General features: G+C 43.8%; 2 protein-coding genes across 5 annotated transcripts in view; one reads left to right on the forward strand and one right to left on the reverse strand.

The window, feature by feature from the left end:
• Positions 1–15,029, forward strand: part of POLB (DNA polymerase beta) — a gene marked incomplete at its 5' end in the record, with an annotated part of 28,445 nt that extends 13,416 nt beyond the window's left edge. For 2 of the 3 annotated variants that reach the window (XM_084615348.1, XM_084615350.1), the window contains 3 exons: positions 2,689–2,753; positions 4,102–4,241; positions 6,066–6,357. In XM_084615348.1, the coding sequence (XP_084471474.1) occupies positions 2,689–2,753; positions 4,102–4,241; positions 6,066–6,160 (300 nt within the window). In that variant the 3' untranslated portion in view covers positions 6,161–6,357. Of the gene's footprint in view, positions 1–2,688; positions 2,754–4,101; positions 4,242–6,065; positions 6,358–14,955 lie in introns of those variants that run through there. The other variant, XM_084615349.1, reaches the window with a different exon arrangement.
• On the reverse strand, positions 6,502–24,268 carry DKK4 (dickkopf WNT signaling pathway inhibitor 4). 2 transcript variants are annotated; one of them, XM_084615354.1, is made up of 6 exons: positions 23,739–24,268; positions 16,450–16,601; positions 16,176–16,360; positions 15,163–15,313; positions 12,244–12,390; positions 6,502–7,701 (listed from the first exon to the last, which is right to left on the reverse strand). In XM_084615354.1, exons 3-6 carry the CDS (start codon positions 16,284–16,286, stop codon positions 7,451–7,453), a joined length of 660 nt encoding a protein of 219 aa, XP_084471480.1. In that variant the 5' UTR covers positions 16,287–16,360; positions 16,450–16,601; positions 23,739–24,268; the 3' UTR covers positions 6,502–7,450. The 2 variants fall into 2 exon arrangements, with proteins under 2 accessions (XP_084471480.1, XP_084471479.1); XM_084615353.1 differs by having other exon boundaries at positions 23,638–24,268.
• Positions 24,269–24,360: the final 92 nt, after the last annotated feature.

The following is a 24,360-nucleotide window of genomic DNA, read 5'->3' on the forward strand; positions in this document are numbered from 1 at the left end:
GAAGGGCCTTTATATTAGCAGAAGCTGCAGGGTCCTACCCAAAGTGGTGACCATTGATAATCCACCAGCTGGGTATTTTATCCACTGTTAGACTAATAGGTAAAACCACCTGGAACACCAGTTTGTGGGATAAGCTCTTTCAAATGGAACTAGATCTATGCCAGAAACTGGTCACGCTGGGATTTATGTCTGGCAAACTAAAAAGAATTCTGTAGAGTAGCAGTGAATTGTCTGGTGTCTCACTCTGACCTAGGATATTTCCGTTTTCCGTCCTCTTAGCCCCAGAGCTCCTCTGATCAGAAATATTTATATTTTCTGCTAAGGACACTGTTTGATAGGAAACAAAGTGGTAACATTTTTGACTGTAATAACTTCATTTCTTCATGTCTCCACTACATGTTCTAGTCTTTGTTTTTAAAAGACGCACCAAAAATCAGTGAATTGTATCTCCCTTTCAAAGCTATTAAATGATGGTGGATTTGAGATGAAATTCAATTTCTGTAGGAATAACTGCTACTTCACCTTGGCCAGCTCTTCTGGTATTAGTACCAACTTGCTCTAAACTTAAATCTTGACCAATAGCATTTCCCATATACAAGTCTATAAGAATGTGACATTTTACTGCATATGTTCTGTGTAAAACAGTCATTACTGGAGAGGACGGGGTAGAATAAGTAGAAATGGCAGGCAGTTGAAATCTTGGAAAAGTAAGTGGGATCAGGACTGCAGCTAAAGGTAGAAATGTCCCAGAGTGAAGACAACAGAGGGTATAAAAGAATCTATAACACATTCCAAAAGGATACAGAATTGCTGAGCTTTCAGAACAAACGTAACCAGGGGAGGAAGGGGAAACCTTACAGTGTAGCTGGAATACATTTCTACGGGGTTTTTTGGTTTTCCTGTGTAAACAGCTCTGATCATTCATCGCAACTCCTCTTCTCCCTCATCCATCTGACAGTTATCCAACTGCACATAAAATAAAGATTGAAGGTGAATTAAATGGATTATACAATAATTCTTTCTGTAAGAGCCTTTCTGCCTTTTTTTTTTAATGTCAGAAAATGCCTTTCCGTTCTGACTTGCTTTGGCTATACTTTTTATCCATGCTTTCCCTCTGCTTTTCTGTTTAGCTGTCATTTTCCATTCGTGACCATGCGTTCTCAGCATATTTGTAATTGCTAAAGTAGAGGCCTGGGAGTTGGGACTCTGGATTTCTATTTGTGCCTCAGCTCCCCAACCTCAAAACAGTTACTTACCTACTCTGTAGGGAGGTGTTGTATTTTGATTTTTTTTTTCCTAAAACCTCATTGTGTTCTTTAGGTGAAAGGTGGCATACAGGTACACATTATTCTTCTCTTCTGTTTTAGCTTCTGTGTTAGGGGATGTCAGTTGCTACTCTGTTACAGAATTGATATGGTCTGTGTCCCTGCAGGAGGGAGAGATAGTTGAGATGGCCTTTTGAGTCCTTCACCTAACTGTTTTCTAGCTGATTGTGTGCCTTTGGGAAAGGAAGAGGGATTCCTGTTCAGTAACTCTCCAGTTTAGTATCAAGAGTACTACGTACATTTTCCCTATGTGGGGAAAATGGCCTGGTTTGTGTTAAGTTTGACACACCAGGCTAGTTTCAGCCTTGAGTGTTGTGATACTCGCAGAGTTTAGATTTATTTATTTATTTAGGTGGTTTTCAATAAGTTTACAAATCTTTGACAAATGAATATCAGAAACAAAACAATTATTATAACAGTTCTCTTTTGTTTAAAGAGACATTATACAGGAATAGCGTCATCAGATCTTTATATTTAACATATTATGGCGTGATTATAATTAAAATCCTTATGTTTCTAGTGGTCTTGCTAAATTGAGTGAAATCTCAATATGCACACTTAACAGACATACCCAATCTGATGTATAATATTTTAAAAAAAAATCTGATGTGTGACAGTAACATTTGAGGGCAGTGCGTGTTTGGGATATTTTGTATCTCACTGATATGGCAGGCAGTTGAGCCAAGTAATCCACTATCAGTGCAGTCTCCTTCATACAACCAATGAAATTGTTTCACCCAAATTAGCTGTAGAGTAAGGATGGTGATATCACAATGGTCTGGGACTCTTGGCATGTCATAGATACATGTCTTACTGTAGCTATACACCCACAGGTGTCATTCATAGGGTCGCAATGGCTTAATATCCACATTTCTGTAATATTGCACAAATATTAGTTTATGTATATTTAACCCTGGTCTTCAGCATAGTGGATTATTGATCCTGATCCCTGGCATGCTTTAGTCTTAATACGTGCAGTGACTTCAGTAACTCCCGAAATGCAACCTTGTACTTGATAAGTCCAAGGGACAGGAGCAAGGTGCCAGCTATACAGTACTACAAAATGCTGGCATCTGATGCTTTATCTGTTGTTCTAATCTTTCTCTAATTCTTAATGTTTCTTTAGAAATCCTTGTGGTTATTAACGGGGGGAAATCATAAGGCAAAACAAGCAAGTTTAATAAGCAAAACCTTTTATATACCTCTCAGACTATATGCCTGTGCATGATGACATAACTAGACAGACTACATGATCTGCATTTTAAAACTATTTTTGTGTTTTTTTTAAAAAGAAAAATAAAGCTCAAGACCATTTGAAAACTCTGATAACTTTATAATTTCTGCTTTCCTTGTGTCCTTTTAGGGTGTATGTCAGTTGACAAGCAAAGAAGATGGAACCAATTATCCATACAGGAGAATTGATATCAGGTAAAATTTTAAATGGAATAGGCCTGCACCCCCTTGGGTAGAACAGGCATTTGTTAAAGCATCATCCAAAATGGGGGCATTAGTCATGATTGCACCATGTCATGTGTATCATACAGAACAGGTCTGCACAGCCCACTCAACTTCACAATGGGGCATTTATGGAAGTGCTATGTCCCAGTCCCTGACTGCAAAGCAAGCCCCCCCTTCTCCTGATTCCAGAACAAGGATCTCTCTCTCTGTCCTTCCCCTCCAGCAATTACTGAACAGGGAGGTTTGTCAGGGAACTGTGCCCTAACTGCTCAGTAATAGTTTAATGTCAAGAGTTGTTGCCCTTCCTTTTGTGTGTGCCTGTAGGATGATGGATTTTCAGGCATATTGCAGTCCCTCCGACGGTGGTGATCTAGGAATAGTTATACAGAGTCCTGAAATGTTGTGCCAGTAGAGCATTGGGTTTTGCTGTAAATGGTAATAAGACTGGAGAAACTGTGCCTCAAATTGTACTGGTCTCAAGTTGCAGTGGGGGAGATTTAGGTTGCATATTTGGAAAAACTTTTTCACTAGGAGGGTGGTGAAGCACTGGAATGGGTTACCTAAGGAGGTGGTGGAATCTCCTTCCTTAGAGGTTTTTAAGGTCCGGCTTTACAAAGACCTGGCTGGGATGATTTAGTTGGGGATTGGCCCTGCTTTGAGCAGGGGGTTGGACTAGATTGTTAGGATTTAGATATTTAGGCCTGTCTGCAAAGGCCTATACTTTTAAACCAATTAAGGTGGTGGGATATAATTGAGGATGGGTTAGTCTATATAGTAAAACTTGAGTTCTGCTTACCTATACCTTAACCAAGCAGAACTCAAGTTTTACTATATGAAATGAGGATTTCACATCCCAGCTATTGATAAGTGAGTTCTTGCCAGACAGGATGCTATCAAACTAAGTTTTCTTTAAATCTTCTAGGCTCTTCCCTTTCTCTGGAGGTGATAGATTCAATCACCTTTTTAACAGCCCAGAACTGCCTTATTTCAATGTGACTGGTGAGGATGTGACCGTTCGCTTCCCAACTTATGGCTGCCCCTGCTGTTTAGCCAAAGGCCTTAGCCTAAGAACAAGGCCTTAGACTATCATAGTGAGAGAAGGCCAATAAACAGGCAGACTGATTTTTGATTCCTGTTTTGTACCTCTATAATTAGCTAAGTGATAAGAATACACCTAAATTCTTAAATATACAGGCCTGAATATCTGTATCCTAACATAGATGACTTCCTGAGGTCCCTTCCAACTCTGATATTCTGTGATTCTAAGTGAATTCTAACTGACTTGTAACTGAGGTTTTTTTTTTTTTTTTTACTCTAGGCTGATCCCCAAGGATCAGTATTATTGTGGAGTACTGTACTTCACAGGCAGTGACATATTCAATAAGAACATGAGAACTCATGCCCTAGAAATGGGCTTCACAATCAACGAGTACACAATCCGGCCCTTGGGAGTTACTGGTGAGTTTGGTCTCTACGCAAAGTGCTTTTTCCAATCTCTCTTGTTGTGATGCTCCCCAGGGGTACTCAGCGTTGTGAGGCACTTCACCCCTTCCTGCCCTTCATGAGAAGGGGTGTTGTCTGTGCCTGCTGTAGGTCAGCTCCCTGAAACCAAACCCCTCTGGCTACACAAAGACTGCTTTTGAGGCCTCCACATACATCTCTTTTTGTGCAGTCTAATAATAAGGACACACCAACCCTCAGAGTCCTTGGCCCGCACCTTGCAGTGTCCCACTCTTGTCACTGGATGCTCACAGAAATTAGTAGATTCGCTCTCCCCCAGGGAACAGTATACACACATTTGTTTGATTCAACTGAGAGTCAGCTCCTATATAACATTACAGCACTGAGATGTATTTATAATGAAAACAATCATATGTTTATTATTGGAAGCTAAGATTTAAGAGCTAATAAGGATAACAATGGAAGCAGAAATGGTTATATATAAAAATGCTTCCTAGAGTTAGAAGTTTTAGTCTGTTAAAGTAGTTTCTCACCTAAAGCAGTCTCCCAGCATCTCCAACTAACATGGCTGAGATCCCCCTTTCATGAATGCAAAAAGCACTATCCTTTTTGGTTCCTCAGTGGAGGATAAAGAGGCATCCTTCTTGCCTTCTCTTCTAGCCCCCCAAATTAATTGTTTTGTCCCCAGAGTCAGGATGGCTCCCTGTGATTTAGTGTCTGGTGTCTTTCCATCCCCATTTACTCAATGTGCAGATTTGGCTTCCATTATATTGGTTTACAGTGATTGATTTACATGGCCAACAATGTGACACATGAATAAGCTTCCTTTGTGTGACTCAAAACTGGTTTGTCAAATCCACCTTGGAAGACAGTCTTCTTAAAACACACATTTTCAGTACTCTTACACAACTCCTGAAATATCATCCATACGTAGATTTTTGCAACATTTCTGAGGATCAGTATGATACGCTTTTATTAGATACCTCACTTGACTCTCTTTGGATATATGCTACAAAAGCAATGTGGTGGGTCTAGTGAGTTTGTCAGGACTGCCAGGTGTTGTTACAGAAGAGTGAATCCTTTGCCGGTTGGCATTGAGGGGTTGTTAGGTTCACATTTGCCCTGAGAACCTTTCTTCTCCAAACAGACCTATACGCACATAATAGTATTTTGGGACGCTACTGCCAAATGCCATAGTTAAATGTAGCACGCTATTCTCTCTGACTTCAGAGACCTACCTAGTATCAGGAGGCATCTTTCTTCTCTCCAGCACCCAAGCGGTACTTTCACACAAGATATTAACCCCCCTCTGGGTCTGTCTGATCCAGCTCAATGGAATGATGCCATTGATTTCAACGAGAACAAGACCTGATTTGTGCCACACAGGACAGGCATCTGTTTTCCAGCACTATAACAAGACTGTAGCTCTGTGTTGGCTTGGGATGGGCATACTGTCTAATTTTAACTGATGGTGTATATTTATAAAGCTGTGTCAAGAGCTAGTGTTCTAGGATTGACACTCTGAGGTTGGGATACAGAGTTGCTGCATTTACAGTGATACATTCAACACCTGTTGATCAGGTGTGGGGTTTTTTTTGTTTTTTTTTTGCATAGAAGTTCTAGTTTTTAGACCTTATCTAACTATTAATCAGACTCCTATTTTCCCTTTCATCTCTTTATGCAGCTTCTTGGTTTTCAGACATCAGCCTTTTTTTTCTAGATAAACCTGTCCTTTATAAAATGGTGTCTGCACAGCACTGCTAGTGATGCCTTGCAAAGTTGCTGTTTTTCACCCGTCTGTCATCTTTATTGTGTTTTCAGGAGTTGCTGGGGAGCCCCTCCCAGTAGAGAGTGAAAAGGATATCTTTGACTACATACAGTGGAAGTATCGAGAGCCAAAAGAACGGAGTGAATAACTTGCATTTATAGGTTTACTAGCTAGTGCTCACTTATTTTGTAGCTTTTATGAATAATCATCAGAGTCAAAGCTAGGTGCATATTTATTGCTTGAATATTACTTCAGAAGGTGTATATTACTGACACTGTTTTTAAACAATAGTTCCATGGCACTAGAGTAAAATATGTTGTAAAATTAAATCACCTAGCATTGCAACTTGATTACTTTCCTTTTATTCAAAAATATCTTTAATACAAACGTGGTTTTTATCTGAATTTTAATTAGTCCCTTTGCTAAGGTGCTAAGATAAGTCTGCAGGGAAGATGAGGAACCAAGCAGCTCCCTCACGATAAAATTCCTCCTAGATTAAATTGGGAATTGGTCCAGACTTTTGTCTTCTAATAATAAATTATAGTCTGCCTTTGTCTCCCTGGGATACTGGATATCTGTGTTTAGAAAGCACAACTTTTGTTTTATTACTTTCCCATACAATTTCCATGGAAAAATGTGGCTGCTCAACAAGGACGATTACTATTAGTGTATTCAGTGGTGGCTTCTAAATGAAGATATTGTGTTTGTCTTTCATAAAAGTCAATGCACTTGTCATAATATTTAAAATAGTCACCATGTGAATAGATTTATGGGTGGCCAAGTTAGGTGCAAAATAATGAAGAAAAGTCACACTATCCCCTCTTGTCTCTGACAGTAACAGCATTAGTCCAGAGTCACTCTCTCCGCATAAAGAAAACTGCATTTTAATTTTGATACATTTCCCTGAAGTGCTGCAAGCCAAAGCTTTCTTTTGTGGCTCTGAACATCCTTGAAACATTTGGGAAAAAGTCTGACCCTATTGACAAGTAAATTGCAATTCCTGTGAAAGAATCTACTAGTTCCTTTAGTACACTTTTTTATTTTATTTTAGTAAATAACTAAATAGTTGGAAAGCAGCTGGAGAACCTTTGAATTTGAGTATGATAGCTATAAAAAAGGACCCTAAATAGTTTGTAAAAACAGACAAAAAATCAAGCCTTTTTGTACTTCCTGCTATCTGAAAGCAGAAGCGATTTTGTAAGCGTCTGATAGCTACTTTGTGCAGCCCACAAGGATACAGCAGAGCCCATGTGACCTAAATGTACATCTAAGGTTGCCCAGTGCCCAGATCTTACTTTGAGCTGCATGTTTCCTCCAGCGCAGGGCTCTGTTGGCCTGTGGAAGGTTAGGGGTAGTTTTATAGAATCTTGCATAAATTAACTCTGGAGTAGACAGCGAATCCCTTGCTCTCCCTCTGGAGCCAGTGTGTATTGGCTCTTTAGCTTCTCTGGCAGATGTTTAAGCGCGACCGTTGTGGCAGCCTGGTGAGCGGTGGTCGGCAAGACAAACCAGGGCCACAATCACAGCGTTGGAAAATTTCTGGACCTTGAGCAACATCTTTGTGTTCCCGGCGGGAACAGACCAGTCCTTCACGGAGAACTGGCTTACAGATTTTGGTCCAGAAATGGCGAGCGCAGCAAAGCCCAAAGGCACAATCTGAAGTGCGAAGGCAGCTTTTTCCCTCTTGACCTGCAGTAAGCAGAATAAAATGTGTAACATACCCCATGTCTTCGAGGTTCTTGGCTTGAGCAGTGGGTCAGAGGAAAGTTGCTGAGCGCAAAACTGAGGATTGCTAGCAGAGAGGGGTGGGACTTGTTTCAGACCAGTCCTGATCTGCCCCATTGTGGAAAGCCCTCTGTCCTCCCCTGCAAAGATCTCTAGCTCAGGGGTGGGCAAACTACGGCCCAGGGGCCACATCCGGCCCTCCAGATATTTTAATCTGGCCCTCGAGCTCCCAGCAGGGTCAGGGCTTGCTTCCTGATCTCCTTCCTTCGAAGTTTTTAAGGTCAGGCTTGACAAAGCCCTGGCTGGGATGATTTAATTGGTATGGGTCCTGCTTTTGAGCAGGGGGTTGGACTAGATGACCTCCTGAGGTCCCTTCCAACCCTGATATTCTATGCCTCTATGATTCTATGCTCTGCATGGCACCTGGAAGCAGCAGCATGTCCCTTCTGCGGCTCCTATGTGTAGGGGCAGCCCGGGGGCTCCACATGCTGCCCCCACCCCAACCGCTGCTCCCACAGCTCTCGTTGGCTGGGAACCGTGGCCAATGGGAGCTGCAGGGGCGGCGCCTGTGGACGAGGCAGCACGCAGAGCTGCCTGGTTGTGCCTCCGTTTAGGAGCCAGAGTGGGGGACATTCTGCTGCTGGGAGCTGCTTGGGATAAGCGCCGCCCAGAGCCGGCACGGCCGACTCCCTCCCACAGCCCAAACTCCTGCCCTCCGAACCCCTTTGTCTCAGCCCGGAGCCCACACCCCCAGCCGGAGCCCTCACTCCCTCTGGCACCCCAACCCTCAATTTCATGAACATTCATGGCCCGCCATACAATTTCCATACTCAGATGTGGCCCTTGGGCCAAAACATTTGCTCAGCCCTGCTCTAGCTGATCTTCCAGCTTAAAAATCAGCAGGCATGCTAATGGGTTACATGTCAGTCATAACTGTGGACAAGGCTTGCAAGAATCTTCCTTCATATGGGGATTATTTTTCTAATTGAAAAAGATCTTTGGGCTCCTAATCCCTCCCAGTTTTACCATTTTGAAATCTCTCTGCTTTATTCACCAAAGAAATTAGCAGCTAGTGGGGTGCCTGTGGAACATTACCAGCTGATAATGGAAGCTACAACTACTACTATGGCTCTGTTTTTGTCTAATATTTTAAAAAGAAAAAGCTACACTGTCTACAGATTGCACACATAACCTGTCTATAGAATCATAGGACTGGAAGGGACCTTGAGAGGTCATTTCGTCCAGTCCCCTGCCCTCATGGCAGGACTCAGTATTATCTAGACGAGTGCTTCTCAAACTATCTGATGTGGGGGACTGGCAATTTTTTTTTCCAATGTGCGTGCAGACCAGTAGCCGATGGCTCACGGACCGGCACCGGTCTGCGGACCACCACTTTGAGTAGCACTGATCTAGACCATCCCTGACAGGTGTTTATTTAACCTGCTCTTAAAAATCGCTAATGTTGGAGATTCCACACCCTCCTTGGGCAATTTATTCCAGTGCTTAACTGCACTGACAGGAAGTTTTTCCTGATGTCCAACCTAAACTTCCCTTGCTGCAATTTAAGCCCTTTGCTTCTTGTCCTGTCCTCGGAGATTAAGGAGAGTAATTTTTCTCCGTCTTCCTTGTAACAACCTTTTTACATACTTGAAAACTGTTATCCTTTCCCCCTTCTGTCTTCTCCAAACTAAGCAAACCCCATTTTTTCAGTCTTCCCTCATAGGTGATGTTTTCTAAACCTGTAACCATTTTTGCTGCTCTTCTTGGGAGTTTCTCCAGTTTGTCCACATCTTTCCTGAAATGTGGTGCCCAGAACAGGACAAAATACTCCAGTTGATGCCTAATTAGCGTGGAATAGAGTGGAAGACAAGAATGTATTTGAGTAACCTAACTCTCCCTTTCCTAAGTTCTCTCTTTCCATATATGCCTATTTGTGATTTACTCTTAAATTGTAAGCTCCTTGAGAAAGAGATTGTTTCCTCTCTATGGCCCCATTCCTACAACCATTTAAGCACATGCATAAGTGTTTGCAATTTCAGACCTAGCATATGCTAATATAGTATGAATAATTAATAGTAGTAATAGTTCTTTTGAGCTTTATGAATAACTGAGCTCTTTGACAGGTTTCAGAGTAACAGCCGTGTTAGTCTGTATTCGCAAAAAGAAAAGGAGTACTTGTGGCACCTTAGAGACTAACCAATTTATTTGAGCATGAGCTTTCGTGAGCTACAGCTCACTTCATCGGATGCATGCCGTGGAAACTGCAGCAGACTTTATTTATACACAGAGAATATGAAAAAATACCTCCTCCCACCCCACTGTCCTGCTGGTAATAGCTTATCTAAAGTGATCATCAGGTGGGCCATTTCCAGCACAAATCCAGGTTTTCTCACCCTCCGCCCCCCCACACAAATTCACTCTCCTGCTGGTGATAGCCCATCCAAAGTGACAACTCTTTACACAATGTGCATGACAATCAAGTTGGGCTATTTCCTGCACAAATCCAGGTTTTCTCACATCCCCCCACCCCCATACACACACAAACTCACTCTCCTGCTGGTAATAGCTCATCCAAACTGACCACTCTCCAAGTTTAAATCCAAGTTAAACCAGAACATCTGGGGGGGGGGGGTAGGAAAAAACAAGAGAACACAGGCTACCTTGCATAATGACTGAGTTTGTGTGTGTATGGGGGTGGGGGGGATGTGAGAAAACCTGGATTTGTGCAGGAAATAGCCCAACTTGATTGTCATGCACATTGTGTAAAGAGTTGTCACTTTGGATGGGCTATCACCAGCAGGAGAGTGAATTTGTGTGGGAGGGTGGAGGGTGAGAAAACCTGGATTTGTGCTGGAAATGGCCCACCTGATGATCACTTTAGATAAGCTATTACCAGCAGGACAGTGGGGTGGGAGGAGGTATTTTTTCATATTCTCTGTGTATATATAAAGTCTGCTGCAGTTTCCACGGTATGCATCCGATGAAGTGAGCTGTAGCTCACGAAAGCTCATGCTCAAATAAATTGGTTAGTCTCTAAGGTGCCACAAGTACTCCTTTTCTTTGAGCTCTTTGAGACCTTATTGCCCTCTGCTGCTTTGGTTCTGTTTGATCCTTTTCTAATAATGTCAGTTTCCCTAGGTTAATGTTGTTATATGAATTTTAACTTTTGTATTCCCTGTCTTATTTGTTAATGTAATATTAAGGTTACATATTTAGTTTCTTGCATTTAGAGATATTCCTATAACGTTACCTGTAAAATGCGGATACTGATACTGACCTTTATTAAGTGCTTTGAAATCTGATGAAAAGCACAACATAGCAGCTAGGTATTATCTATTATTAAATGCAAACAATGTGAAGACAGCCCCAAAGAGTGGTATCCTAAAATGAACTTACATCCTGGCAATAACCTATGTTAGAAAATTTACAAATAAGAAACTAATCTAACAATGTTTATTCTGAGCAAGTACTAGCACTCGCAATTTAAATAAATGGAGAATGGCACATTGCTGAATGTTCTTTTAACAAAGCCTGACCTCTTTCTCCCCCTCCCGCCCCCACACACCTTTGCTAGTTTGCTATAACTAGCAGAGTTGCTTTCTGTCTTATGACAGGTGATTTGTAATGAGCACAGTGTAAATTGCTAAGTCGATCCAGATTCCATGCTGCACTTAGTGCAGCCGGGGATGGAGAGGGACACCAAGGTAGTTGTACTTCAGGTTTGGTACCTGGATTCTAGAACTGTCCGGGGGCCCAAAGGCTGCAATAATTTGAACTTGGCTGTCCCTAGCTCAAAAGGTGGTCGAAAGCTGGGAATAGCCTTGGAATAAGGACATTCCAGCTCTGCCCCCTATGCCAGTGGCACACCGGGGGTGGCAGAGAGCTGCTTTTCCTGATGAAAAGGGAATTTCCAGATAACAGCCAGAAGGCTTGCTTCATCAAGTTTTGCATCACCAGAGCGGGGTCCAGAATCTAGTCAAAATATTCCTAGTGAGTAAAGAGACCATGTGGATGAGGTAATATGTTATTGGACCAACCTCTGTTTGTGAGAGAGACGAGTTTACAAAGAGCTTGAATATAAAAGAAGTTACCTCACCCACCTTGTGTCTCTAATATCCTGGGACCGATGTGGCTGCAACACTGTATCCAAATCTAGTAAGTAACAGTTTATATTTTTACGGAAAAGATTTTATGGGGATTATTGTTCTCTGCATTTGTTTTAACATAATTCCTGATGATTTAATACTCAAAACACCTAATTCTGTGATTGGCATTATTATAACTTCCATGTAGGAAGTAATGCGGTTATTCTCAGTGCATAATTTTAAAACATGCTGGGACCCATCTGTTTGTTTGCTTTACGTAATAGAATGCTAGGGGTCTCCTCCTTTTCCTAATGGAAGATTACATACACATGCCTCCGTATAATTTTACTTTTCCAATCTGGAATATATTTCTCCTCCAAGATTGAATATAATTATTTCCCTGCTTTTAAGCCCATTTTACCTTTATGGCTTGGAGATTTGACAAGTCCTTTTTTAGAGTTGTTTTCTTGGATCTGGTGTTGAGTTGTCCCTTTTGAATCAGAACCATCCTGTTCCTCAGTCTTTCTTCCTTCTGTTGGGGTAACCTCTTCAGTCTGGCTGCAAACATCTGGTGTAAAGGTGGAAGGTTGTAATTTTGGACAGAAACGGGGGGGGGGGGGGAGAGGGAGGATGGCGACATTGCTGCTTTGAGACAACAAATGATCTTTTATTCCGGATGTGAAAATGGATCCAATTGCCTTCTGTCTCCCTCCCTCATACATCATGCTTTTATAGGTTCATACCTGCGTAGATTTTAAGGATAAAAGGGACCATTATGATCACCTTAGTTTGACATTTTACGTAACAAACCATAAATTCTCACCCAGTAACTTCTGCATGAAACCTCTAAGCTCTGTTTGTGATATAGCAGTGATTCTCAACCAGGGGTAGGCATACCCCTCGGAGTACACAGAGGTCTTCTAGGGGGTACATAAACTCATCTAGATATTTGCCTAGTGTTACAACAGGCTACGTAAAAAGCACTAGCAATGTCAGTACAAACTAAAATTTCATACAAACAATGACTTGATTATACTGCTCTATATAGTATACTCTGAAACGTAAGTACAATATTTATATTCCAGTTGATTTATTTTATAATTATATGATATAAATGAGAAAGTAAGCAATTTTTCAGTAATAGCGTGGTGTGAGACTTTTGTATTTTTGTGTCTGATTTTGTAAGCAAGTAGTTTTTAAGTGTAACTTGAGGGTATGAAAGACTCCTGAAATCAGACTCCTGAAAGGGGTACAGTTCTCTTGAAAGGTTGAGAGTCACGGAGCTATAGCATATTTTTTAGAAAGGCATCCAGTCTTGATTTAAAGATTTCAAATGATGGAGAATCCACCATGTCCCTAAGTCAGTTGTTCTAATGGTTAATGAGCCTAACTTAAAATGTGCACCTTATTTCTACTCCCAATTTATCTAGCTTCAGTTTCCAACCATTGAATTTTGTAATGCCTTTTCTGCTAGATTAAAGAGCCAGCTGTCCGCTATCAGAAGTCTTTTCTATATAGGAGTTGTAAACCATGATCAAGGCATCTTCCATTTCAATATCTCTGCCTTCCAGAATACTGTCTCCCATCTTATAGGTGTGACCCTATGTTCTTTGTTTCTACATGTTTGTGACCTTGCATTTGACTGTGTTAAAACACACATTGTTCAAGTGAGCCCACCCTACCAAGTGATTCATGTTGGTCTACATAACTGACTTGTTCCCATCATTATTTATCATTCCATCAATTTTTGTGTCATCTGCAAACTTTACCAGCACTGATTTTACATTTCTTTCCAGATCATAGATACAGATATTGAATATCATTTGGCTGAGAACAGATCCCCGTGAGACCCCCACTAGAAACATCCCCCCTTTAGTTAGTGTCAGCTAATCTAGTTTCTAATCTATTTAATATGGCCCATATTTTTGTATAGTGTTAAACTTTTAATCAGAATGTCACATGGGACTCAAACACATTACAGAAATTAAAGATAGTTGTGTTGACATGATATATTTTATTAACCCAACTTGTCATTTCAGACACACGATTATTTTTAAGATCTATTTTCCATAAAACCATGTTGATCATGACCAATTATGCTACCATCCTTTAATTCTTTACTAACTGGATCCCATATAATCCTTTCCATGACTTTGCCTGGGATTAATGTCAGACTAACTGTCCTATAGTTATTCCTGATCATCACAGTTACCCTTTCTAAACAAGATTTGTTAAATCAATATTAATGATTCAGAGAACTCTGGCAATTCTCTAATCTTGGATGCAGATTATCCAGTCCTGATGATTTTAAAAATATTTAATAGTTTCTGTTCCTACTTACTGGTGGAATAGTGAGGATGTTAACATGTCGTCTTATCACTGTAATATATTAAAACATCATTGTACTATAGTAGAACTTCAGAGTTACAAACCCCAGTGTTAGAAACTGACTGGTCAACCACACACCTATTTTGGAACCGGAATTACACAATCGGGCAGTAGCAGAGACCATAAAAAAAAACCCAAAACACACTGATACAGTACTGTGTTAAACATAAACTACTAGAAAAATAAAGGAAAAGTTTAAACAAAAAGATTTGACACGGTAAGGTAACTGTGTTTGTGCTTGTTTCATTTAAATTAAATGATTAAAAGACACATTTTTCTTCTGCGTAGTAAAGTTTCAAAACTTTATAAAGTCAATGTTCAATTGTAAACTTTTGAAAGAACAACCATAACGTGTTGTTCAGAGTTACGAACAACCTGTCTATTCCTGCGGCGTTTGTAACTGAGGGTTCTACTGTACTTTCCCCAAACAGAATTATTATTGAATACTTTTGCCTTTTTCTGTATAGCAATTGATATCTTTACAATCCTTATCTAATTTCAGACCGATGAAATTGTTCAGATTTAATTTATTCCTGATATATTTAAAGAATTCCTTCTGATTGTATTTAACCCTACTGGCCATAGATATTCTCCTCCTCCCCCCCCCCCCCCAAATTGATACCTTTAGCTTTTATGAATTGTGTGCCGTTCCTAACTACCAATTTTAACTCGTTACTATCAACTTCCCTGTTTGACATGTGTTCAGATGCATGTATAGGACTTTTATTACTTTGTTATTTTACAGATGCCTCATGGTAAAGATAGTTGCTTGTTTTAAAGAAATGCTGGAGAGTTCGATGATCTCAACGTTAGCAGGAGGTAAGGGAAAACCAGGAAAATTTTTAAAACAGGCACCAACCACTTCTGTGTTTAGACCATATAGATTATAATCATGTAGTTCTAATCTCTGCCAACCTTTAAATAACACAGACACCAGATGATTATTGCTTACCATTTATACAAATAGTCCCTGGGCAGCACATAGCATTACGCTTGCATCTTCGTCGTAACCCACGACAGGTAACACAGAAGGACGCTTCATCTTCATGCTTGAGGCAGAATTTGCTAGCATTACAGTCCTGGTCTGTTATGCACTGTGAGCTCTACAAATTAAAAATAACTTTCCTCAGAAGGGGAAAATGCTGTAAATCAGCAATACTTAGAGTAGCGCGTGCACACACACACACCCCCCTACTGCCCCCTTCATTGATCAGTCCAACATGTTATTTCTGGAATAATCTTTCTTGGGTCTGGTCTGTGATCTCCCATTTGATTGGGAGCTCTCGAGGACAAAGGTCTACACCTCTCTGTCCTGTATTGGGACCAGCACAGTTCTGATCTTCAGCAAGTAACAGAAACAGCATGTTAAAACTGACATGTTTTTTAAAGCAGCAGTTTGTGCACGTTTGTGTTTATTATATGTGTCAGTAGTGTAACTAGCCTAATGTTACACAGCAAATCACTTCCCAAATCAAGATTAGAACTCTAGCAGCCTTTGCTCACCCCATCTTGCACTCAGTGCATTTTAGAGCATAGTGCTCTGCTGAAGAGCTGATCAGTGCTGACAGGCCATCACTTGCTCTGACTTCATTTATATTTTAAGAGGGTGAAATCTTGATATCATTCCCCTTCTCCCAAAGGGACACATTTTTCCATTTTTAAAATGTTTCCAATTTAGAAATACACAACAGCTATGACCATATTAAAATTCTGTTTGCTGGGATGGTTGATTCACCTCCAGTTATCACATAGCTGGGTCTGTTGGGGTCAGGAACATAAGTATTTTTTGTTTCCTCTAACAATTCTAATACTTTCTGGGCCAAGCACTATTCCAAGCAATTGTAACCCTTCTATTTAAAAACTGAAATTAATCATGCGATTTTTGCAGAATATTACTAATATTTTGAGATCATTTCACCCTTGAAAATTCAATTCAGGTCTCCAACTGACCCCCAGAGCTCTCACCTTTCTGGTGCCCTGCACTTCAGCTGAACTCTTGATGCTGTTGTAGTCTAGGACCAGGGCTACCAATGGGGAACAGATGCAGCTGAGCCCCAGCAGCAAGACTGCCACCATTCTTCAGGCAGGTTGATCTGGTTTCCCCCGTGAGGTCTGGTGCGCTTAGCACTGTTGTCTAAGATATGCTGAAGCTTGAAAACAAGCAACACGGATTCAGCAAATATGGGATATTTGTGAATCTTTTTAAAGAAAAATTCTTGAATAAAAGTCCTTTTCTTACATTTTACATCTCTAGCCGAAGAGGAAAATCTGTGGAGAGGAGCTCTGTCCTTCCTGGGGTATTTATAGCCAAGTTTGCTGTCCTTTCCATCCCCTCCTCTCCTCACTTCCTTCCTCTTCAGCCCACACAGACTTCAACAAATCTCTTCAAATCTGTTTGATCAATAGTTCAAAACAAGGATTCAATAAAACGAGCAAGGAGGTAGGGCAGCAGCAGCAGCCACCTCTCCTCAGGGGCTGAGCCACTCCTAATTATTGCATATCAAAGTTAGTTCAAAGGGACAGTAGAGGAGCAGGATGTTTGTATCAAAGGCAGACACTGCAAATCACCTGCATTTCCTACCCTCCATAATCCCTTTGCAAAAATTTTTTTTCTAAGATCTGTTTTGACAGCTAATTGTGCTCCAAGAAAGAGTGATTCATGTTGGCCAGTCTGCCAATTACTAAACATTTATTTATCCCTGGTATGGTGGGAGTATAGAGGAAACTGTCTGGTTAGCTCTGGCATCCAGTCACAATTATCACTTGGTTCAAGGCAGCTGCCAAAATAATTCCTGCTCGAGTCAAATATCTGTTTGGGAAAGCTTTCCTGCTTCCTGTAGTGGAACAAAGCTGTTTGAAGCTAGTGTTCATTCTGAAAACTAGGATATGTATCTGCTTTGATCCTGACTCCAAGTTGCGGGAGGTTTATACTAGTAGTAAAATCACAGAATATTTATCTTCACAAAATTTGATTGTCATCTGTATCACATTGCCTTAACTTGAAATAATTGGAACTGGATTACAGATCTATAGCTGATTACTTGCAGAATTTGACATGCCTTAAGTATCTCCAATCAGAAAAGTCTTTTTCGCTCACTCAGAACTTTGCCAATCAGTTGTCATGTTGAAACATCACCTAGGACAGATTGGAAGTGGGAAGCCTACATGTGTGCCTTAAGCTACTCTGTCGTAATGTTTTAAAGTTAGAAAAAGAATAAGCTACCTACTGTTTTTATCATTGTACGTTTCATATTAACTTGGAGTGTTGACAGGATCTGCTTATTATGCCATTAATGCAGTATGTAGGACATTTATGTAGGACATAAATAATTTCTCCTGAGTCCTATTGCAACTTGGCTATCAAAGGGAGGCATGAGCACAGGGCTGGGAGTCAAGAATTCCTGAGTTCAAACACTGGCTCTACCATTCACTTTCTCTGTGGCTTTTTGCCTCTGTTTCTCCATTATTAAAACACCCCTTCAGAATAATGTAATAAGGATATATTAAACAGTTAATGTTTGTACAGGGCTTTGCTCACAGAGTTATATAAATGGTGTTTGCCTCTGCTGTATTGTCAAAAGCAGTTTTTAAATTTTGTCTGCCTTAGATACTAGCCATGCTATTTACTATACTTGAATAAAGTGATAGTTTTCCTAGGAAGCAGCCCCCCCAAATAATTTAGACCATCATCCTTTTTATATCACAAACCTACATTTATCACAAAGAAATTAAATGATAGCTGGAATGGGTGCAGTTTTATTTTAGGGGAACTCTTCTTCCTGAGTGAGCTGTGTTTGTTCCTTCACAAGTGGCTTCCCCATGGTCAATTCTTGTTCCCTGTTAGAAACACACTAGTCCTCTGGAACAGCACAGATCCCTTTTAAGAACATCAGTAGTGAGAACAGGGAAAGAAAAGGGGTCAAATCTTTTGCCTTTTTTAAGATGCTTTATTTTTATTTCCCCAGCTCCAACCCACAATTTAATTCTGCCCTACCTAGCTTCCCTCCTTTCACACACCACCAGCTTTTGAGCATTCCTGCCACTCTTCCATATAATCTTCCACTTTAGCAATAGCTTCCAGCCACTGGGGCAAGAAAGAGGCTCTTCTGCATTACTTCGCTCTTCCTCACCCACCCACTTAGAGCTGTCACAGTAATTGCAGCAGCACAAGGCAGTCCCTTTTCCCAGTGTACCCAAGTCTGGCTGGCAAGGACTGTGTAGCCTTATCTACACAGAATTTTTAGCAATTCTCATGCTACTGGTTTAGTCCTAGTGTAGCTGCATCAGTGCTAGATCAAAGGTGGGAGAATTTCTGAACACCTTCCATATCTGTGCTGTATTTCTGGAGGAATATTTCCCAAGTGATAGACTTCCTTCCATTAAATATCCCACATCCACATTCCACTACACCGCCTATGTAACAATCTCTAGATTTATATCTGCTCTTGTTCATGTAGATTAAAGCAAGTATAATTATGACTCCTGACTCAAATAGTTTAAGAGAAATATAAAACTGATTTGGAGGGGAAAAAAAACCAAGTTTAAACAATCAAAGTTACTAGGGTAAGTAATTCCCTGGCAGTAATTTACAGGAAATCTTTATTGAGGTAACAGATGAAAGGGAGACATTGATGAGCAGACAAAATTACAGGAGATATTTATTGTAATTTTTCAAAAGTGTGTTAGTCATAGAAATCAAAGTCAGTACTTCAAATAGTTTACAATTTAAGCTTAGATGTGACATGAGTCTGAGTAACACACAATTTGGAGGGGTTGTAGAAGGGCCAGGGTAACAGTATAATGTGGCTTATTACATTAGGCATGTGTATGCCTTTTTCATTCAGTTAAGATGGAGAGAGTCCAGAAGAGAGCAACAAAAATGATAAAAGATTTAGAAACCCTGACCAATGAGGAAAGGTTTAAAAAAACTGGGCATGTTTAGGCTTGAGAAAAGAAGACTGTGGGGATGATCTGATGAGACTTCAAATATGCTAAATGCTGTTATAAAGAAGTGTCCCTTAAAGATAGGACAAGAGGTACCGGGCTTAATGTCCAGCAAAGGGGATTTAGGTAAGGGATTAGGAAAAACTTTATAAGGGTTAAGTTTTGGTCATACTCTCTACACTGGCAGCTTGAAGGGAGACTGGTGTAAAAGTGTTACCATGGCTCTGAGCCATCAAACAACCCTTCTACATGTGCAGTAGTCTTCTTGTGTCACAAATCCTAGCCAAGCAGCCCCTTGTGTTTGCTCACTGTGGGTCCCCAGGTATAAGCTTTCTTGGGTCTCAGCAGGCTGCACTACTGTTTCCTCCCTTTGTCCTTCTCTGGCACATTTCCTGGGCACTGACTTTCACCCTGCTACTCTTTCATGGAAATGGAACCCCTTTGGCCTCCAGTACCGGTGCTGAACCCCAAGATACCTCAGAAGCTTAAACATTCTCTCCCAGAACTCCACCCTCAGGTGTGACCTTGTAGTTTACCATTTTAACTCTCTCACGAGGCTTGTAAATGTGTTAGCATGTAACACATCTGACTCTTTGCCCAGAGTCTCTCACAGTTGTTCTTTTATTTAATCATATAAAGCACAAAAGAGTACAGATCAAACAAAATAGTAAACCCTGCACCTATTTCCCCTGCTTTTTCCTCACCATTGCCGGTCATTCTTTGGCCTGGGGTCCAAATCCTGCTGCAGGGCATTGCTTGTCTGCTGAAATGTGAAAGCTTGTCCTCCAGCTCAACCTCTTGGCCCTAGGCTAGACCATTCCCTTCCCCTCTCCTGCTCCAAGTTCCCCCTGTGTGGTTCCTTATTTGACCCCCTGACTGGTCCCCCTGTACTGCTCCTGGTAAATTTCCACTGCTCCTACTTTCCTCCCTCTCTGAAAAAGGGTAGGGTAAAACTCTTTTTCCTAAGCTTTAGCTCACCTACTGTTCCAAGGGGTTTGCACCAGAATAGGATTGTTGAATTCTAACTATTCCCCATTGTATCTGTTCTAGGAGGATGTGACACCACCCATGGCAGCTAGGATGGGATTCATAGTCACACAGAGGCATTCAGAAATACTGCAATTTTATAGTACAACATCCCAGTGTCACCGTTGGGCCGAGTCTTTGCAGAGCGGGGTCCTCCCTCTTTCGTGTAAGCAAGCCGTGCTTGCCTTATTGCCGAAGAAGGGGGACCTCCGCGATTTATGAAATTGGCGTCCCCTCTCGTTCCTCAGCACGGACTACAAGGTCGTAGCAAAAGCCATCTCACTGCGGCTAGGGTCCGTGCTGGCGGACGTGATCCACCCAGATCAGACCTACACCGTCCCGGGCCGCACCATCTTCGACAACCTGTATCTGGTCCGGGACCTCTTGGAACTTGGGTGTAGGGACGGTCTGTCGTTCGCCCTCCTGTCCCTGGATCAGGAGAAGGCGTTCGACAGGGTGGATCACGGGTATCTTCTGAGCACTCTGCGAGCGTTTGGCTTTGGACACCAGTTTGTGGGTTTTATCCAGGTGCTGTACGCCTCCGCAGAGTGTCTGGTCAGGCTCAACTGGACCCTGACCGAACCAGTCGGCTTCAGGCGAGGAGTATGGCAGGGGTGCCCCCTCTCGGGCCAGCTGTACACTCTGGCGATCGAGCCCTTCCTCTGTCTCCTCAGCAGGAGGTTGATGGGGTTGGCGCTGCAGGAGCCAGAGCTGCGGCTGGTCCTGTTGGTATCCACCGATGATGTGCTCCTTGTGGTCCAGGACCCGGGCGACTTGGCACAGGTGGAGGCTTGCCAGGCCATTTACTCGGCAGCCTCCTCTGCCCAGGTCAACTGGGTCAAGAGCTCTGGCTTGGTGGTAGAGGTCTGGTGGCAGGCGAGCTCCCTCCCACCCACCCACGCTTCAGGCCATCCAGTGGAGCGTGGGTCCGCAGCTCTATCTCGGCGTTTACCTTTCTGCCACGCATCCGTCTCCACCGGAGAACTGGCACGGTTTAGAGGGCAGCGTGGTAGAGCGGCTCCGGAGATGGACAGGACTAGTCTGGTGTCTCTCCCTTCGAGGGAGGGCACTGGTGCTTAATCAACTAGTCCTGTCCATGTTCTGGCACCTGCTCAACACCCTGGTCCCGGCCCCAGATTTCCTGGCCAACCTCTGGAGGTTGATTCTGGAGTTCTTCTGGTCAGGACTGCACTGGATCTCTGCAGGGATTCTCCATCTACCCCTGGAGGAGGGAGGGCAAGGCCTGAAGTGTCTCCGCACTCAGGTCCATGTCTTCCGCCTCCACGCCCTGTAGAGGCTCCTTTATGGTGCAGGTAGTCCGGCATGGAGCGTACTGGCGCACGCCTTCCTGCGCTGCTTCCGAGGGCTCCGATATGACTGGCAGCTCCTTTATCTCCATCTGAGAGGTCTTCCGCGAGACCTCTCCGGGCTGCCGGTCTTCTACCAGGACCTTCTCCGGACCTGGAAACTGTTCACAGCGACCAGGTCCTTGGCGGCCTTGGTTGGGGAAGATCTCCTCTCGGAGCCCCTGCTACACAACCCCCAGCTCCGTGTGCAGGTGGCGGAGTCCCCCTTGGTGTGCCAGAGGTTGGTCCTGCAGAAGTCACCAGTGTCGGAGACCTCCTGGACTACGACTGGGGAGACTGGCTGGATCCCCTGATGCTCGCTCAGCGCATGGGGCTCTCCAAACCTCGTACTCCCCTGCATGTACCTCAGGAGGTGAGGGCCGCTTTGCCGCCCGCTGCTTGGGTTTACCTCGACCAGGTCCTAAGGGAGGGTGTGCCCCGTCCACCCTCCACGCCAGGCCCTCGGGACCATTTCATCAGGCTCCTGCCCCGTGGACCCGACCAAAACCACCCCACCACCACCTTCACCGTGAGCCGGTTCCACAAGCTGCAGGTAGTCCGTTTCCAGACCGCGCTAAGGAAACATCTCTACAAGCTCGTGCTCCGTTCCCTTCATGTCCTCACTCTCGCGTCCCGCCCTGACACAAAGTTGCAGGACCTCCTGCCACCGCTAGAGGGTGAGGAGCGCCGCTGGGCCAGCCTATATTCCACCTTGGTCCCAAGGCCCGCCGGGGATATTAGTTGGCGGCTCCTTCACGGGGCCGTGAGCACGGGCGTGTACTTGGTGCGGTTCACCCCAATCCCGGACACCTGCCCCTTTTGCGGTATGAGGGAAACCCTGGTGCACGTCTACCTGGAGTGCACCAGGCTGCAGCCCCTATTCTGGCTCCTCACAAATATTTTGTTAAGATTTTCGTTGCACTTTTCCCCTCATCTCCTTATCTATGCACTCCCTGTCTGTGGCCCCACTACGTCACGGGACCTCTTGGTCAACCTCTTCCTGGCCCTGGCTAAAGTGGCCATCTATAAAACCAGCGTGAGGAGGTTGGCCGATGGAGGCTTCTGTGACTGGGGGGTCTATTTCCGATCCTCCCTCTGTTCATGCCTCCAGGCAGAGTTCCTCTGGGCGGCATCCACTGACTCCCTTGACGCCTTTGAGGAGCAGTGCGTGCTGTCCGGGGTTCTCTGCTCGGTGTCCCCGTCCACTTCCCTTCGTTTGACCCTTTGACCACACTCCTGTCCCTCTTGTTCATTAGTTGTCCCCCGTAATTATTTGGTTTTCAAGGTTCTGTGGCGCCCCCCCACCCTTAAGCTGGGGGGGGGGGAATACTTTAGCAGTGGGTGGGCTTTGGCTGCCCCCTTCCTTGATCCCAATATGATCAGCCATAATTTGTACAATGATTATGAGACAGGTGCGGTGTAGGAAAATGTGACTGGGATGAGTGTTGCCAACTCACAATTTTGAGTCTTGAGATAGTGGAGGATAGTTCTCTTCCCCCTACGGCCTTCCCCCCCTCGACCAATCTGCAGCTGTTGGAATAAAAAAAGTCTACTTTTTTTAAAAAAATTGTCAAGTGTCCAATCCTAGCACCTGTGGGAAAAGGCCTGAAAATATGAAGCAAGTTCACTGTAAAGGTTCAGAACCCAAAAGCCAAATTAAAAGAGAGGCCAAAATTATAATTAAACAACCCACTGTGATTTTTAAGTTAATGCTATTATTCGGGGGAAACTGATTCATGATTTTTAAATGCATGGGATTGACACTAGGGTCATAGTGTGAGAAGGGAGGAGCTGAAGGCTGTGTGTAACAGAAGGAAGATGACATTTTGGGGAGACATACTTTGTAGGTGGGAGAAATGGCTTTGAGCCGGGGGGCCTAGATGACCTCCTGAGGTCCTTTCCACGCCTGATATTCTAGGATTCTGTGTTGGAAGGGATGTGTTGGGGGAGCATTGGGGTGTGAACAAAGTGTGTGGGGGAAGTATGGTCGGTCGTGTCACGATGGTGGAGGGCTCTGCGTGAGAGGCATTCATGCTCCAGCTTGGGAGAAAAGGTTGCGGGGGGACGCATGGGGGAGTTTGTACGTGGTGTGGGGGGTGGAATGGAATCACCTTTTCCAGGTGGAGCCTGGGACCATCTGCAGCAGGGGCTGGGCCTGTAGCGTTCAGGGAAGTGTGCACCGCAGATGGTGGAAGCTAGCAGTTACTCCTACCCTTGGCGCAGGCCTGTGGGTCTCACTGCTGGGCTGACGCACGGGTGGAGCGGAGCGGGGCCGGGCCGGGCCTGCCGGAGCGGCCTCGGGGACGGCGCCAGCGGAGAGGCCAGGTGGCGGCAGCGTGCTGCCGTGCCCCAGTTACCGCTGCGGAGCCGATCCGCCCAAGGGCAGCTGAGCGAGCCAGGGCCGGCTCCGCCAGCAACTGTGTTTGCAGCCCCCGGGGAGCCGGGCTCCCGCTCGCTGGGGCCCCGCTGGGAAGGGCGACCCGCTGGGGGTTGCCATGGCAATAGGCCGCTCATGGCGGCGAGCTAGACAAGGGGATTCGCCAGGGCCTGGGGCGATAGGGATTGGGTGAGCTAAGCGCATCGCTACTGGGAGAACGACGAGGGGGCCGGACACCTCCCTCTCCCCACCTCGGGCAACAGAGCATGCGGAGACTCGAGCTCCTCCGCATCGCCCTGGTGCTCTGAATTTTAGATCGCTGTGTGTCCTCCGCGCTTTTTACTCGCGCATGCGCGGTTGTGGTCTCTGACCGCCAGTACATGCGCAGTACTAGTCTGTGTGTGCCGTTCTGCAGTGCTGTGAGAAAGGATTCAACGGGAATTAGAATGGATGGTAC

The sequence above is a fragment of the Lepidochelys olivacea genome (assembly GCF_965140295.1).
Source record: "Lepidochelys olivacea isolate rLepOli2 genome assembly, chromosome: 26".
Classification (NCBI taxonomy): domain Eukaryota; kingdom Metazoa; phylum Chordata; order Testudines; family Cheloniidae; genus Lepidochelys; species Lepidochelys olivacea.